This window comes from Oryzias latipes, chromosome 10 (genome assembly GCF_053564925.1).
Source record: "Oryzias latipes strain Hd-rR chromosome 10, Olatipes_Hd-rR_3.1".
Lineage (NCBI taxonomy): Eukaryota > Metazoa > Chordata > Actinopteri > Beloniformes > Adrianichthyidae > Oryzias > Oryzias latipes.
The window spans coordinates 26,111,936-26,130,880 of record NC_136246.1 but is presented as its reverse complement, the minus strand read 5'-3'; the positions used below and the strand labels follow the sequence as shown (position 1 = coordinate 26,130,880).

The following is an 18,945-nucleotide window of genomic DNA, read 5'->3' as shown; positions in this document are numbered from 1 at the left end:
GAGACATTATTCTTCTTATTTCTTTTTTCCTTTCTTGGACTAATGTAGGACAGCAAGTCATCAAACTGGGTTACAGAGACACAGAAGTACCTCTGAAGACGTCGTCATTCAGATGCAGCTCCTAGAAGGTAAAGTTCTCCTTAGAAGATCTGAATCCAGACATGAAGCATAATTGGTGTTTGGGGCGAACGCAGCATTACGCCAGGCTTGACAGATTTGTTCAGATGCGTTGCTCTTTTCTCCTGAAAGTGCGACTTTTTCTCTGGTGCGACTAACTGTATACTCCAGAAAATTCCTATATTTAGCCTACATTTTTAATACTTTATTTAGGAATTTCAATGTGTATCTGTTTCCTCCACTTTCTGAATAACACCCCAGTTAAAACCTACATTTGAAATCAGATTAACCCGTGTCTCAAAAGGTATCAGCTTTACAAATTAAAAAAAAAAAAACTGCAATGATGGAATCTTCCAAGTGTTAGATGCCAAAAAGTACATTTTTCTAACGTTAAAAAAAATTGTGAATGTCTAACTAGAATTTAGGAAAAAGTGGTTTTATTAGCTTTGCATTGAATCTCTTTGGCATCAGTTCCCTTTAAGATAGAATTCCTTGTCAAGGCTGTAGGGAGTACTCAACAAAGAAGGGCAAGTGGCGCACCAGTCTGAGCAGCCAATAAATCCAGACACAAGCCACTTATTGAGAGTGCAACTCAGTCAGACGTCATGCTACTTTAGCTGAAATTGAGAGACAGGCAGGAGAACCCCCACTATTCTCAGACTTACTAAAGGGGAGTTGAGAAGACAGTAGAGCTGCTAAACAAAGTCTCAAAAATTCACTCAATGGTGGTTCATGCTTGCTTTGTAGATACAGAAAAAGAGAAACCGAAGTTCAATATGTTACAGTTTTGCTGAACAAAAGTCTCTGTTAGGCTGTCTGCTGCAGAAAAGTATGCAGAGACTAAATATAAGCAATTTAAATAATAAACCAAACCAATAAGACATATTTAAATTCAAACTAACCTGTTTGAGGAGTATCAGGTAAAACAACTACCTTCATCTAACGTTTTGCTGCTTTGCTTAGCTTGGCACGGCTTAAGTCCTCATTCTAGTCCCTTACCTTCCTGAAGGTCTCCTCGGTCCGACCTCCAAACTCCCATTAAAATCAATTACCCTTCTCATGAGGCTTTGGTTTATTTAGTGCCTTATAAGACTAGCAGTGAACTGGGAAAAACCAAACGTATAAACCAATCTCATTAACACCATTTCCAGTTTTGCTCTTTAGGGTTAGTCAGATGTGGCACACCTACAATATCAATAAATTATAGTATTGTTATATAGCAATAAGTGGAGTCATGGATGTAGAATGAGTTAGGGATCCATCATTGTCTATGCTGTCCGTTGTCACAGGACTCCATATAGCGATAAAGCTGCTGCTGACACAGATCAGATGTAAAGCAACTATGGTCGTGCTATCAAACAGAAAAAAGGATTCGACAGTTTATTTGTTAGAACGTTTTTTTAACACACTTCTTACATGCTTTTCTGTGTCTTTTTGCGCGACATGCGCATGACAGGCACTGCTGTAACATCACCCTATAAGCAAACTTGCAGTTCCTTAACAGAATTCTCTTAAAATAATGCCAGAACACCACAACTACGAGACACGGCAACTCATTGAAATGTGATGAATTCAGACTCAGCAAAACAATTTTAAATATGACACACATTGCTTTTCACTGTCATAAACACTTAGCTGCCATCTTGCGAGAAACAGCATGACTCCATCGGACCAAAAAAGAGATTAACATTTTTTTAAACCCGAAGTTGATATAAATGTTCAAGAATTTAAAAAACATAAAGTTGAAATAAATTAAGGCGCAGGACTTCCATAATTTCTGCTTCCAGTTGCTTTGCCCCACCCTCATTATTCCTGACCAATGAGTGACAAGATCTTTAGTCACATGGTTTTGTTTCCAAACTTTAGTCCGCAACAGGAAGGTCCCCTTGATGGCAATCTGAATTCAGGCCAAACGGAAAGTTCCGGACTTTATCCAGACCAAATTAAGCTGAATGGGTCCAGACCAAACAGTTTTCCCGGCACGAATACACCCTAAGATTTTGTTAAAGCCAACATATTTGTTTTGTGTTATTGATTCTAATAAGAGGAACCAGAGGACAAAGACAAATCTGGACTTTGAGCATTTTTGCTGCCTTTCTTGAGCCAAATAACAGATTTTAAGCTAGGATAGTGTAAAAGCCTAAAAAAAGAAATATTTTTTATTAAGCAAAATACAAGAACAAGGCAATATTAATCTAATCTTTCTGCCATTCTTGTTTAAATATCACAGGTGAGAATTGGAGAATGCCACCCGTCAATCCCTATAGAGTGGCATTTATAACTGCCATTTGCAACTGTGTTCACGAAAGCTCCTCCTTTTTTAATATGTGCAGCTCGACTTAAGTTACTCCAGTCTTGAAGAAACTCCTCGGGAGATCTTTAAATAAAAATTTTTTTTATTGGATATTTACAGTAAAGTTCACTGCGAGCAGTTCATTGCTATTTTGGGGTGAAGTGTTCCTTAAAAAAATTAGACAATTAGAAATTGTTTGCCACTTTAAAAAACTAAAAACTATAAAATAAATAAGAACTATTTTTATACATCGCAAGCAATTCAAGCAATTTATACATCATTCCTAAAACGTTAAACTATTTGATGAGGGCATTTGACCCGCATTCAAGAATGCGCTAAATGCAAGTTCTTGAACGTTCTAAACACGGGACAAGCCACAATTACTACTTTCTCCTTCATGATCTTTTTTTAAACAGTTGAACATCATCCATTCATCACTCTGAACCCCTGATTGGTCAAAGTTTGACCTGGTTTAATTAGCAACTTGTGTTTAACGGCCAAGCGTTTTGTACATTGAGCCCAAACCTTTTTGCAAATTTTGCATAGCTGTGCATCTATGTGAGTTTTGAACGCAGAAGCTCAAAACATGTTTTTACATAGACTTTTCAGTGGAAGTGGCCGCTTAAATGCGCGTTGCCGGGGGCGATGTGAAGATAGCTTTACAATCAAAAAAAATTTCTTTAAAAAACAAAAACATTTCATTGATAGGACATAGTAATATGCTCATGTGTACACCACTGCTGGTGGAACACGGCCCTGCCTTACTTCGTTTCCCCTCTTCAGCCCCATTTTACAGTTTATAAGTTATGTTTTCTTCCATGGCTTTCCGATTATCCAGGATAAGGACCCATGACTCATGTTGTAAGCAGCCATCAACACTGACACTTTGAAGTGCCGGCTGAATCAGTCATGCAGCTTTGGTAAACAATGGGTGCAAAAAAAACAACAAAAAAGCGCTGGTTTTTAGCTATCAGAACACCCCACCAGTGAAAAAACAAAAAAGTGTGTTTGTGGTTTCCTGCTGGTGCGGATTCAAACATGACTGAACATGACTGTGAACCACAAAAAAAAAAAAAAAATGCTTTTTTTTCTCCCCTTCATTCAAAGGCAACACCACCTTGTTTGCAATGATGGATTACAGCACAGGCCTAACGGTCATGTCCATTATGGATATGTGATGGAGTTTCAAAGTGAAACTGTATCAAGACTGGTTAAGTATTGGAGAAGAGCCTGTAATGGGCAGGAAATGAGTGGTGCTCCAGCTAAAAGGCTTGTTTCTGGTTTTGGCTTCTAAGGATTTAAAAAAAAAAAGAAGCACACACACCTACAGTATACTCCAGATTGATGCACATTTTTACCCGTTACATTGCACCGCAAAAAAAAAAAAAAAAAGAACAGAAATCTTTAGCGCACGGCTTGATATATTCAGACATTACAATATTTTCCCTGAGTGCTTTTTATCCTGGCAGGTTGTTTGCATAACAGACATTTGGCTTTGATTGAAAAGAAGAACAGACATGCAGACTTACACAAAACAAAAACGCATACATTACACCCAAACACAATACAATAACAGGCAGCAGGGATCTACAAGAGTCTCAGCAGGACAGGGACAACAGCCCTGAACAGATTTTTTTTCTTTTCTGCCAGGAGAAAAGAGGTGAGAAATGATGGGGCAGAATGGACAATCTGCCAGAAAAAATAGAAACGGAAGAGGTAAAGAAGACAGAAAGAGATGGAAAATGATAGATAATGCTAGAATGTCACCTCCGTCATTGTCGGTTCCATCGCTGCAGTCAGTTTCCATGACAACACTGCATCCAGGCCCGCTCCATCCAGGCTGGCAGATGCAGCGCCAGCCATTCTGCTCCAGGGTACAGCGTCCATGCCCGCTGCACAACCCTGGGCAGCCGTCTGAAAAGGAGTGACCACATAAACACACAGCAATGAACATTGTTTCATTTTGGCAGCAGGATGTAGCTGCAAAATACCAAAATACAATCTTTAGTAAAAATAAACTACCTTTTACTACGACATCCAAGTCATGAGTGACTGTGAGAAAAAAAAAAAAAAACGTGTGGAGAGAAAAATCATAACTTCACACTTTCATGAATATTAAAATAAATCATCCAAATTCAGAATCATAAAAGAACACATTAACACGCACCAATGTTGCAGTGCTCTCCCTCCCAGCCAGGCTGGCAGATGCAGGTCCCGTCGTGGCACTGGCCGTGTTCTTCGCAGCGAGGATGGCATGCTCTCTGGTCACACGCAGCGCCAGTCCAGCCCTCCTCGCACTGGCACTGGCCCTCTGAGCAAACACCATGGCTTCCACATGGCACCGGGCACAGCTCTGTTGAACAGGTGGGTGGAGACGTGTGTGAGCAAAAAGCGTGAGAGGACAAGCGAGGGGGAACAGATGGAGGAATAGAGAACTGCAAGGAAAAATAAGTTTAAAGAGGCACAGGGGACCCAAAGCAGAGAAAAACAAGTTTAGAAAGTATGAAATGAGCCCTTGGTTGTAGGTGATAGAGGAAAAAAACTACAACCAATGGAGAGGAATAACCTTAGAGACTAAAGACATCTCCTTTCTCACAATATACAATCTTCTCACCTCTAATAGCTGAGCTCCCTTAAGGACGAGAAGAGTGAATAGACTCACAATAAAAGCCAAACGATTCGTATTTGCGCCGCATATTTAAACCACTGGGATTCCAATCCAGTTCTATTACTCTTTTCTGACATTTTATCAAGTTTAGTCGTTATGTTAATATCACTTCTCTTGCCAGATGTCTCCATCTTTGTGTCTTGTCAGCCCTATTCCATTTCCCTTTCACCCCTTCAGTCTTTTCCAGCATTCCTTTAAAAATCGCCCCCCCCACACCTTTTTTTTTGTCTATTTCTTTCCTTTGCACTCCCCACCATCTAACTCTCCCCATCTCTTCAGACGAAAAGCCTCATCCATCAGTAAAGGGAGCAGAGTGCTGGAGGCACACAAAGTCTACTTATCCAGCTGCAGTAAAAAGTTATTTCAATTTAAATATACATAGCATGGAGAGGGAGTAAAAAGTGGATTAAAGTTTGAGAGTTTTTTTTTTCCAGCTCTCTATTAGAATTACATTAACTTAGCTATGCCTCAACAAGACCAGGACACAGAATCAGTGGCTCCTTTTGATTAAAAGCCTTGCAGGTAGAGAGGAGGCGGCTCATATCTGAAATATTCAGCCACGGTCTATCATTATCATGGGCTATATCGCCATAATAGCGCATGCATATACATTAGCGGGCAATAGTTGTTTCCAGCAAATCACTGGTGTGCATTGTAGAGCACACCAGTGGGAAAGAAAAAAAAAACATGGAGTCCTAATGGCTATTTTCCTTTCTGTCAGCTCGAGCTGCAATGACAAAGGACGTGTGTCTTTCTGATAATGGTGCCGTGTTGCATTCTGTATTTTACACCACCTTTGTTAGCGTTGCTAGGACCATCGGGGAGTTATTTTATTTTATATTTTTCTTTGCACAGTCAATGCAGGGCTGCTGCCTTTTTAACTGCAGAGATTTTTGGAGTGCAAACAAAGGTAGATGCAACAAAAGGCTTTTATAGTTGGATTTAACTAGCAAATATAAAGGTAAATAAGATTACAATAAACACCAAGGAGCTTTTGAATGCCAACCTAAATGCTTCTCAGAGCTACAGTCTCCTACCGGCCTTCAAGCCAATTTATAATAGGGGTCCTTTTCAGCACTGCTCTTTTTTTTTTTTTTTTGCGTTCGTTTGTTTGACAGGAGTATGTGTGTCAGAGCGGCTGTGTGCATGTGTGCACGACAGTGGATATGCAAAGTAAAATGAGTTTCAGCGCGCTTCTGTGAGCTGCAGTCAGAGTCACGAGGGGAAATCTCATTTATAACTTGCATAAACGTGAGAGCAGCCCAGAATCTTGCACTAACAAATACACACTTTCCACAGCAAAGCACAAACCCATGCTTCCCCTAAAGGTCTTCAAAGTTGCAAGGACATATCATATGAAGCTACAGCATTGCTGGAAATCTACTAACTAGTGTTTTTCATGGTGAGTGTGAAATAAAGAGTGTAATGGAGATTAAAATGAGGATTAAGGTGTTTTTTTTTAAACTTTTTTACTTACAGTTTCCCTTAACTATTGGAGGAAAGTTAATTATCCTCTGTAAAATATCTGCAGTTGTTTAAAACTTTATTTAAACACCAGATTTAGTGTATGAATCCGTAAAATGTGATATAAATTTTTCCCTTCACTCATATAACTGTCAAAGTGGAAGCTAAAAAATTGGATGCCAACTTCAAGCGCATTCTACTTTTAAGGTGCAGCAAAAAATAAATATATATTCTACATATACTAAACATGAATCCACCATTTGAGCAACATTATTACCAGCATCCTTGTACCATCAGAAAGCCAGATAGATGCTGAATGCTATGCATTATTTTTTACTGTGAGTGGAAACAACTGTCACAATGAATCCATATTTGGGGGAAAGACTCCTGGTTTTTTGTCTGTTAAACGCCACTTTCTTTTATCTTGAAGTTGAAGATTCTTCTTCTGTTTCCTAACATGCTGTTTTCTGCTAAAAGAAATGTCCCAAATACATTCGTTTTTGTTAACTTTTGCTTGCTTAGGGATTCCAAGTTAGCGGTCGGTGGAGTCGGTGGATAGCCCACCCTTGTGCTATCTTAGATGACCCCACCCTTACATTGACGTGTTCTCCCTACCATGACAAAGGTGGATAAAGGTGGAAAGATTTCATGTAATCCATGGACACCAGTGAAGATCACAAATCATTGAAGAAAAAAAGTTCAGAGCACTGTCTAGTGGGTCTAGATGACCCAACTCCCAACGTTAAAGTGCCTAGGATAGCACAAGGGTTAAGAAAGTAACATGAATTTTCAAGACGTGAAGAAAATGTCAACTAAGAGTCGGATGTGGTGAGTAGAACCCAGTAATTTTCCAAAATAAAACTTTATTCAGATTTAGATTATAAATAAAATAAAAAAATATAGGTCAGGCTTTTTTTCTCTGTGGCCCGGTATCAACTGTCCCATTGATCGGTACCACTCCACAGGCAGAGGGTTGAGAACCACTGGTGTAGTATATATGAACTGCACAGAGCTCCAGTTGCTTTGCTTCTAAAAAGGCTTCAACCTGGAAGTCAAAGCCTTGTGTAAACATGTCTTACCGGTGAAGCAGTCCGGTCCTGTCCAGTTTGGCTGGCAGGCGCAGGAGTCTGACTCTTGGAGATATGTCCCATGTCCCGAACACTGCTCCTGACAAGCCGGCAGCGGCTCATCGCAGTTCTGTCCGGCCCACCCGGCCGAGCATACGCACTCCCCCCGCACGCACACGCCGTGCCCGCCGCACTGAGGGTCCGCGCAGTCCACTGCAGAAAGAGGGAGGGGAGAGGAGGGAGTTAAGGGGTCATCGGGTGTTCTGAAGAGGTGGAGGGGGTGGTGGGGTGTCTCATTATAATCATCAGTTCATCGAGTGTGAAAGCAGTGTTCTTTGCATCCCATCCAGGAGTTAACCACCCCAGCTACAATCCCTGTATCTGTTCCACAACATTACACTTCATAGGACACTTAGAGCTGAAGCTATGATAAGGGATGCGGTGGTGTGTGTGTGTGTGTGTGCCTGTGTGTGTCAGGGTGGTCTGTGACACGTTGCGTTAGTGTGTGTAATTACAGCCCTCAGCACAGAGGCAAAGCTCAGCTGAGTTCAGCTCAACCCGGCTCAGCTCTGCCTCTGAAGGTCACACACCTGAACATGTCTCTGCAGGCCACCGCTGTGAAGGTTACAGCGCAGAAGTGTTTAAGGCAGCTGTGCCATCGGCTATTAATCACGTCTGACATCATTCTTGTTTGAAAATCATTTATTTGTTTGTTTTTGATCATGTTTTGGCCTCTTCTCTTCTTTTTCTTTTACTTTTTTTTTACAAGGCTGAGATGTAAGAGCAAATGACAGAAAGTGACTGTAAGATGTTACTAGTTGTTTAGTATTTTCTTGGCTAATCAGGAAATACATTTAAAAACCCAACAGACAGAAAAAAAAGTTTCAGGCTTGGTTGCTTGAAAATCTCCATCATTTGGTACAGAAAGTGACACAAAGAAGAAGAAAAACCAGCAGATAAGGGGAATGTTTTTATCAAACACCTTACTTGAAGGTTGATAATGTTTCAGTTGTAAGATAAAAAAGTAAAACAAATAGATTATCAATTTATAAACCTATAATTCATGTTTTGTAACAAAAGAATGCTCATTTACTTGTTAGTGAGGGTTTTATCAATATTGTACATTAAATTATTGTCATAGTGGAGAATCACTTCAACAAATCCGAATGTAGGATACATTTTTGGTTGTAAAGTACTTTATTTTTTATTATCATACTTGTTTCCAATTTCTGTGATAGCCAGAAAACTCTATGGTGTTAGGTTGTGTCTTATTTTTTGGCTAATGAGCCAAAAACTAATTATTGGTTACTCAAATGAACAGATTTATGAAGTGGTCAACATAATAATTAACTACCAGAGAGGTCCTTATTTGTTCCTCATTACTCAGCAACTGTCGGTAAATGATGAAATATTTGTTTTTATTTGCCTTTTTCTTCATTAAGTGAAAAACTTTCTATTCTAAAAAGTTGACATTAAAAGGCAGAAAACACTTGAACATTGAGAAAAATATAGTGATACCTTATTCAATGGCATACACTTAATGGAAGTTCTGAGGAATTAAAAGTTATAATGTGGTGAACTTCATAAGTAAAGACAGTTTCTTTTGTGTATGAAACAAGTAAAAAAAGACATTTGGAACAATGCTTTTCTTAAAAAAATATTTTTTGTTTAAAACATTGCACAAAAAAAAGATGATGTTTAATATGGTAAATAAATGTAAAAATGAAGACAACTAGTTGATTGTTGTGTTGATTATGCGTGTACTAACAAAAACAAGCAGTAAGTTATGTCTCTATAGTTTTATGTATATCAATCTTAAATAAAATATTGATCAACATATAATACATAATGACTGTTGCATTGTAACAATGATAACATGATATTTGGAGCTGTAACTGCCATTGTTGTCAAATGATTTTAGAGAGTGAATGAGAGTGTACCTGTTCACCTGCAGGTTCGGTCTTTTGTAGTGTTTTATATATTTTTATTATTTATTTTAAAAAATCTTGAAAATGAGCTACATACTTTTTATGCACAAGAATAAATTCAAGAGCTTTGGACAGGGAATATTTTGTTTACTTTTGCGCGTTACAAACAACGGACCTTTGGCGTCTCTGGCGTCTGGTCAAGCATTAAAGTCGCTACTTGAGGTATTGGAATTGTATTTGGGTTATTTCCAGCAATAAAAAAGAAAAAAAAAACGAAATAACAGAAAATAGTATAAATGACATGGACATGATATTAACAATATTTTATTTAATTCTTTTTCATCTTTGTTTTTAAGCTGCACCCTGTAGGGGGCGCCATAGCAAATCCTCTCCCATAGACTAACCCACTCTCTGCTTGCTCCTCCCTCACACCAACCATCCTCATGTCCTCCTTCACTACACCCATGAACCTCCTCCTTGGTCTTCCTCTGGAGCTCCAGCCTCCACCCTTCCTCCTCTCCTGCATGTATCTGCAAAACATCATACATTCCTGATCCTGTCCGCCCTCATCACTCCCAAAGAGATCCTCCACATCTTCATCTCTTCTACCTCCAACTCAAATTGTGTAAAAACCTCTAAACCAACAACATGGCTGCTCTCAACACAGTCTTCTACACCTTTCTTTTCATTCTTTCTGACACTCTTTGGTCAAACATCACACCTTAACCCTTCCTCCACCCATTCTAACCTGTTAGCCCACACCTCTTCTCCTCTTTAAAACACTGTTTCTCTGTTAACCACAAGTTCTCAGTCTTTTTTTTCCACCTCTGCTCCCTGTAGCCTCACCACTCCACCATTCCACCTACCTCTGTTTCAGTTACCTACTACATGTACATTACAATCTAAAAATCTTACAGTTCTAATTTTAGCCCGTGTGGTGGTCCCAGAACATACGACAGCCTCTATAAAAATAATAATAACAATATTCCTCAATATTCATATACAGTATGGTTCAGTCATTCAATCAATTAGCATAAAAAAACAATTTAAACATAAATTATTTATTTAATTTTCTGCTTTTGATATTGTTGAGCTTCATTTAAAATCATTTATTTAAAGGACGAGGAGGAAGAAGTGATCTAAGTGGGAGACAGGCAGCAGCAATTCCAAGGTCTCTTTTATAAAAGACCTGTAGAGGGGATTTTTTTTAAATCACTTAGTCCTTTGTTTATTTGGTGACTTATATATGTCACATAATGAATGCATGTGTACTGATTCTCTTTTAGACATTTGCTTCTATTTATTCCTCATAGATGTTTTTTTTTTCCAGCACGTTCTATTTAGCAAATGCGACCTCCCACTTCTTCCTTTGCTGCATCAAGTTTGGGTGTTGTTGTGACTTCAGTGTACAGCTGGTTCTCTAAATTTGTTGTTTAATTACTGCCAGCAATCATATCCAACAGGAAATGCAGCCAGTTCTCTCATCAGGAACCACAAGCCTTTAAGCACTCTTGGGTTTGAGGGAGAAGAAGCTCAGTGTGACTCATTTATTATTGAAGTCTTTTAAAATGACAGTATGATCCAAACAGCATTCTTCCATCCAGCAAAAAGCCTGAACAAACTCCCACTCGTCTTTGTTTTTACTTCTCTGATTTTATCCTTTAACTTGTGCGGCATCAGCCGATTATCACTGCTGTGCACTGTGACGCTGCAGCAACACTGCAATGTAACGCTTGGCTGAACTTTCCTGGAACCTCAGTTATGCTGGATTATCCACAGTGGAAAACAAGGGAATTGTGAGGAGAGTGTAGTCTAGTTTTGCTAGACCATGTAATAGCACAGTCATATGCGTAATAATTGCATTCTAACTTCATTTGTATGATATGGCCATGGTTAACACTGCTGTCTCACAACAACGATTTTTGCTCCTTTGAGTCTTGGCTGGGGGTCTTTTCTCTGTAAGTCTGTGACTATTTATAGATGCAACATTCTAGATAAAGGAAAGGCTAGTGTTTTTGTACATTTTGTGTGCAAAGACAATTCAGAGTTTTTCAAATAAAACATAAAAAGAAACATTTAAAAAAGAAAGATTGAAGAGATGATTATTAAAATAAACATTTGAAGACCCACTCTGATAAAAATTGTGTTTTTAGTGTTGTTCTTGTAGCATTTTTTTTAACCCTTCTGTTATCTTAGATGACCCCACCCTTGCATTGACGTGTTCTCCCTACCATGACAAAGGTGGATAAAGGTGGAAAGATTTCATGTAATCCATGGACACCAGTGAAGATCACAAATCATTGAAGAAAAAAAGTTCAGAGCACTGTCTAGTGGGTCTAGATGACCCAACTCCCAATGTTAAAGTGCCTAGGATATCACAAGGGCTAAAGACGGAGGACAAGTTTAAAGAAAAAGGAATAAAGCTCAATGTTGCATTTCAGGTGTTTACATCTTCAAATAATTGTGAATCAGGAGCAGACGGAAAAAGGACGTTTGAAAATGAGTGTATTTGTGATGCAGAAAATACACTGGTTGGGCCACAAGATCCCTGCCCCGCTTCATTCTGATGCTTCGACTTGTAAAAGTCGAGGATAAGATAAGAAGATACTTTTCATTATTTAAACAGTAAAGCCATACAAAGTATACACATACAAATGAAGTAGTCCCGCCTACAAGTGTTACCATTAGTAAGTACATCAGAAAACACACTGACTTTCTCCTTTGCTACCTAAAATCCTTGTTTTGACTGAGAACAATGCCAGAACATTTTAAATCATGATTAAAAACCTCTTACCTTGCTCGCAGTTAACCCCCTTGTAGGCGGGACTACAAATGCAGACGCCCTGGATGCAGGTGCCGTGGTTGGAGCAGGTGGGGTCGATGCACTGATCCTCCTCCACGTTACACTCGGCCCCCTTCCACCCAGCCAGACACGCGCACTTTCCTTTCTCATACAAGCCGTTGCCGCTGCACAGCACCGGGCATGAATCTGGAACATAAAAATCAGGGATTACTCATATACTCAATGGTTTGCCCATATGAACCCCCACACACTGGTGCAGTATATTAACTGGGAAACGGCGTTAACCTACCATGAGTGGGGCTACGCTCTCTTATCTCAGCTAGTGCGCGGATTCAGCAAATCCTTGAACGGCCTCTGTCTCCGCATCGTCTTTTTTTTAAATTTCTTTTCTCTCACACACACTCGAGCTTATCCCTCATGCTGTTTCAATTTACTCAAGCACCACCTGAGCCTGGCAACCACGGCAACCCAGAAATTGTAGAAATCCCCCCCAACATCACCTCTCCGGTTCTGAACAGGCCGTGAAAACAATCGTGAAAACGGAAGATTAAGAAGGAGAGCATTAGGCGTTTAAAGAATGGGAGTGGGAAGCAGAGCTATCTCCCCGCAGTGATGCAGAGCTGTGCGGCTAATGTAATGACAGCCAGGTAGAAGAAAGTCGGCAAATGTCGGATGACATGCTGACAGTTACGGCTCAGGAAATCAAATGCATTAAAAGGAAGGGTCCGACTCTTTTTCTGGGATATTATTGCGGCGAAGGCCCAGCACATTTGGGGGTTGGGCAATTGTGACTCACTTCTTTGATCCTGTGAGAATGTTACAGAGCAACAACGTCGCACTCTGCAGAGCTCATGCTAAAACTAGATGTTAAAGTTTTCAAAGAGAAAACACCTCCTTCACACACAAATGAGCAGAGATAAGAAGAAAATCTGAATAAATTATGACTGTAAACAAATCACAAGAAATTCTAAGCTCATCACCTGTTCCAACACAGCTAGACAGATGCTTCTTCTACACAGACAGCATGTCCATGGGATGAAGGAGATGAGAAGGAGGAAGATGGATAATGAGATGGAACAAAAGGAGGCGACGGAAAGACAGAAGTTTTGTGAAGGACTCATAAAATATCCCACTGATCCCCTTTATTTCAATGTCATTATTCCACATAGTGTAAGTATTGGTAATAACGAGTTAGCATTCAAGTAGAGAGGAAGTCTTCGATGACAGTCAGCCACATGTGCAACAGCAAGCAAGTCAAAATTATATATCAGTCCCACTAAACACTTCCTACAGAGGATTTCCATCAAAAGAAATCCATCCAGTTTAGCTTTTGCAACATTTTTTTATGTGAAACATCCCAGCAGGAAGTTTTCAGTCTGACTGCAGCTTTATTTAAAAAAAAACAAATAAAACAGCAGCCTTGTGACAGGAAATAAATGGAAAATGAAGAAAGTAGGCTTATTAAATGTAGAAAAACTAAAATGGACTTCTGGGATGTTTCTTGGTGAAACTTTATTTTTACTGATGAGACACGAGGTGTGACTGCTTACTACACAATGACATGGTAACAGTTTGAAGCTGGAATGCCACAAACTGAATCCAATGTTCCACCATTAAAAAGAATCGAAGGGGAGATTGCACATGTTTATGTTGAAAGGGTCAAGCATGTGTGTTGTGCAAATTCAATACATTTATTAAGCTTAGTAAAAGCCAACTGAAAGCTTTTTCTTAATTGTTACTTGCTTTTTAGCAAGTTAAATAAAAAGGATTTTTCGGAATTTTTATGGTTTTGTTGTTACACAAATCATATATTAAACCGGATCAAAACCGTGACCCACAAATCAAAGTTTGAACCAAATCTTGAGGAAAGTGATTCTTGTCTCCCTTGTTTGAAGAAACCAACAAAGTTTGACATAGATGTAAAAGAGTTTTTGGAGAGGTTTTAGTCCTTCTGATTGACTATGTTGGTTTGATCGTATCTTTTCCATATGAATATCATCAAACGTTATCTCAGTTTTTCTACCTTTTTATTACAGTGTGGTTTGCAATCTGTGTTCACATAGTGAACCACACCAGGGTTTAGTTGCAAGCAGGTTTTGGAAGGAGTTCAAATGAGTTTTCACATCAACCCAAATTCTATTAGTTTTCTCTTTTTAATAATGCTTGTTAATATTACAATATTAAATCTACTAGAACAAGTTCAGCAGCAGTGAGCATGCTGTGCTTTTTCATAAGACTTGACTGCAATAAAAGAATGGAAAAAAAAGCATGATATGAAATGATAACAGGCTCATCTGTAAGTACACTTCCTACCTTTGGCACATTCGGGACCCAAGAAGCCAGCAAAGCAGTGGCAATGTCCGGCCACACACTCTCCATTTCCATTACAGTCTGAAGAACAGCCGTCCATCGAGTCTGCAAAACAACACACACACACACACACTGAGTCACAAAATCAAGCAAAAACAGCAGATCTCGACAGTATTCGGCTTGCGACTCCATAGGCTGGCATTGCTCTCATAGTTATTGAATGAAGGATCTGATAAGCAATGGATGGCTCCCTAGACACTGAGGCTACATTAGATTAGTCTGATCCAGCTGCTATCTCTCTCTGGGGAACGGCCAAGCACTCACTTACACTCAGTGGCACTAAGCACATTAAACTGCATTACAGGTTGAAAACACGCTGAACGTAAATTTACAAACATCAAGGCTTAATCAACAAACTGTTTACAAGGGCACTGTCTGAAACAGAACTGAACAACATAGAATGTGACATTGCTGATGCACATGTGAGCGGAGAATGGTTAATTCTGTGTCACTGTTCCACTCGGGGTATAGAGAAAAGATCAATCTGATGACTGTTCTTACTAGTTCTTTGTCTCATCTGCATGTGAGGATTTCATCATATCTTTCTCTAGGCTATGTGCCTTTCATCATGTTCCTCAATCAGACTTGAATTAGCTGCCTTCCTTTACTGTTTTCCTGTTCTGCCATTGATACGTCCATCATGTCAGATGCATTCTGCGGGAACAGGCGGCATGGCAAAGATAGATAAAGAGGGGGAGCACTTTTATGCTTTTGAAGCATTATATAAGCCTGCTGAGCTCTGTCAGCTCTGCCCGGGATGGAGGATTGTGGTGAAGACGTACCCAAAGCTGGCAGAGTGGTGGGTTTGAACTGAGGGGGTAGATATCAGCTAGCAAGTGAGATGCGTTTAAGTTAGATAAAATAATTAAAATGGGGTGTCAAAGATGTCATCCTTTATTTGACCCCATGCAATGGCGCTCAGCGCCTCAGAACAGAGAACAACTGCCGAATTGAACCAATGCAGTCCCCCCTGGCTCGCTCTGTTCAGGATGACAAATCCCGTTAGCGGCGCAGTCCGTGCACGCGCGCACACATCCAAACAGATGCGGGCAGAGTTATTAAGTGACACCCGCCTTGAGGCGCGTGTGACACATGCTAACGAGACAGGCCCTGCCAGTAGCTGGCAGCATAGCGGTATCCTCCAGAGCAGTGCATCACTGCAGAAACCAATGTCATTTTCACCTCCATCACCTGTCATTGTCACACTGATGGAGAGGAGGAGTGCCAATCATCTTTTCTGCTGCACAGTCAGGAGGACTTGCATTTGCTTCCCAGTGTCTTTCTCTTAGAAAACGCAAAGAGGAAAATTCCAATAATGCATCTGGCACCTTGACACATGCAATGGGCAAAATCTGATCTGCAAGGTCACAGAGTTCATTTTAATCCAGCTGAGATGAGCAATTTATCCAAAAGCTCACAGGACTGTGAGGTTGAAGCTTGTAACAGTGATATAAGTGCTGTATCTCTCAGGTCAGTGTCCTGAACATAAAAGTCTCCAGGCAATTAAGAGCTAATGTCTGAAGAGAAGTGTTGCGGTGAAGCCTATTGTGTAATATTGTGTGTGTGTGATAGACAACAGCTCTGTTCTTTCCACTGACTAAACCCTTTCCTGTTAGAAATCATTCATGCCATAAGTTATTGAAGTTAAACGCTATTATAAAAATGGTGCTTCCAGCCAAGTGATCTGATTGGTCAAATAAGCATTCCAATTGTACTTTATGAGCATGTAAAGTTTCAGCCCTGCTTTATGACCCTTGGCTTTATAAATTGATGAAAAAAATGAATGTGCTGCTCAGCTAAGTACAAGTATCCCACTGCTTAATGCCAGTGTTTTTTTTTTAATTATTTTTATTTTACTTTAATTTTTTAAGTTCTATGTTTTCATAATTTACCAGCTATGTGCTAAGCGATCTGTTATTTTAGAGGAGCTAGAAAGTTGCATGAAGTATAACAATTATGCATAATTAATTGCAGAAAGAACTGCTATCTGCTTGAGTAGATTTAAAGATGGTGTTAGAGTGAAGGTGGCCAAATGGCAGGAATCATTAAGCCACAGCTTTTGTAGGTTACACGCAAATGTCAATAGCAGTGGAGGAGGAAATGAGGATTTAGTGAGAACATCCGCTGCTTTTTTTCTTTTCTTTCGGTTGAAACGTTTTCGGAGGGAGTCTTTAATGACAACAGTTCTTCATCATCCATGCTTGTTTTTGCATCCTTCCACTGTCAGTTGCAACAATCAGCATCCTTTTTTTTTTTACTGTTCTGTTTTTTATTGTTGTGACTTTCTGTGTGGAAACACTTATTTATGAGAATACTTGGAATGCCACTGTATGATAAGAAAAAAAATGGAACAAATAAAGTGAGTAAATAAATTATGAGACAGAAAATGACACATGAAAGTACACAATCACCTTTCTGGGAGTGTTATTGTTGAAATGTCTGGATTCTGCAGTGTCTGCTGTCATCTGATGTTGAAAGGTTTAATTTATTCATGGTTTGTTTTCTTTTCTGCCTTTTTGAGGGTCTCATATTTATCCCTTTCAATTTGGGGGTTGAAAATTCAGCAATACTTACTCCTTACATAATCGCTTGTTATCTTGACAGTTTTTAAGAAAACGTTTAACATTTTAGAATCCACTCAACTGTGAATCAAATTACGTTTAATTCAGTTTTATTTCAATAGTGTAGTCCTTGTTGTGTTTTGTCCAGCTGTAGCTTCAAGGACGATAAAATGGTTCATTATTAAAAGACTACAGAAACTGAAAGAATTTGCTTTTAAATGACTTTTTAAAGTTCTTACAAACATGTTTTAACATCAAAAGTATTTTCAAATATCTACAACTAGCAGTCTCTTTTGAAATGTCTTGATTTTGCAGCGTCTCCTGTCATCTGACATTCCAAGGTTGTAATTTATTCATGTTTTTTTTCCCCCTTTGTGCTTTTGTGTGTTTTTGTCTTTTTATCTCTTTTCTTCTGGGGTTTTAGCTGGAGGTTTAGCAACACCTCCTGCTTATCTTTTATGAAGTACACAGATTTTCTAACATCTATTCATGGATTCACACATAAATGCACATTTTGTTTTGACAGTTTTGAAGAATCTAACTGGACAGAAATCCAATTATCCAAAATTAGCTGTGATCCCAATGCATTTATTTCAAAAAGATATTTGTGTAAATGATTTTTTTTTTTTTACTTGAAGTAGCGTGAGCTGTCATGCAGGGTAGATGTTGTCCTGCTGGGCGGAAGCTCCAGCTAGGATGAGACGGTTGATAAATGACCAACAACATCTGCTTTGAATGTGCTTCTCCAAGCGAGTTTAAAGGTTTAGCAAACATACAGTATTTTAATACCCCAAACATTTCCACATGCAGACAGCAATCACCACAGTTTCATGTTTTAAACATATTTCAATTTTTGGTAAACAAGATTCTTTTGATTTTTTTTTTTAATTGAACTGCTTTACAATATCTTTTTTTCTCCCTCTCATTAATGCTCCACCTTATTCGTTGTATCAGGTTACTGTTTGCTACAGAAAAGCTCAATTTCCCGACAGAGATCATCTCATTTCTCACTCATCTCTCCATAAAGCGCTGCTCTTTGGGCTGGAGAGTGTTCTGCTTCTAAGAAGAATTTACTGTACTGTGGCTCAGTGGTTTTGATTTTCTGCCTCTACGGCAATGCAGTGTCTGCTTGTAAACCTCGTTAGAGGAATAAACGGGCAGTGTAATGAACTTTGACACCAATCCATTAATATTGTTTTCCCCTTTTTTTTCCAAACCAAATCGCTTGATGAAATATTTTTGAAAAATCTAAGCAGAGTAAAGGTTTCTATTCCAAGCCCATCTGTTGTGTGTATATTTGTTTTGATTATTGAAGAAAAGGTTATGAGAATAAAAGGAAAAGGCTGCCTGTTCCCAGTTTTTCTCAAAATATGCGGCTCAAAAGCGTCTGGTCTATTCCAGACTTTACAGAGAGAAAACACGTCAACAAATGTTTGACGGGGTTGAAATAGAATCTGTGTCTCGCTGTCACATGCTGTCAGTCATTGTTAAAAGGGCTCTGTTGATATGAAAGATGTCTTCCGTACATTGTTTTTCTTGGGCTGAGCTGTTTACCGATTGATTTACAACTTTAGCTTTTACGAGAATTGCAAATATTTAGCTTAAAAGAAGATAGACAGCAGTGGAGAATGCTACAAATCCTTTTTTACAAAGAAAACCAACAAAATAAGCAAA

The 18,945-nt window shown here is 39.2% G+C and overlaps 1 protein-coding gene across 1 annotated transcript in view; it reads right to left on the bottom strand.

Moving 5' to 3' along the window:
• The window catches only part of tenm1 (teneurin transmembrane protein 1), a 212,735-nt gene that overhangs the window by 80,123 nt on the left and 113,667 nt on the right, over positions 1-18,945 (bottom strand). Inside the window, exons 9-14 of the mRNA XM_011480413.4 lie at positions 14,654-14,755; positions 12,332-12,526; positions 7,622-7,822; positions 4,578-4,763; positions 4,433-4,462; positions 4,178-4,324 (exon numbers count right to left, since the gene is read on the bottom strand). Of these exons, the coding sequence (XP_011478715.1) occupies positions 4,178-4,324; positions 4,433-4,462; positions 4,578-4,763; positions 7,622-7,822; positions 12,332-12,526; positions 14,654-14,755 (861 nt within the window). The remainder of the gene's footprint in view (positions 1-4,177; positions 4,325-4,432; positions 4,463-4,577; positions 4,764-7,621; positions 7,823-12,331; positions 12,527-14,653; positions 14,756-18,945) is intronic.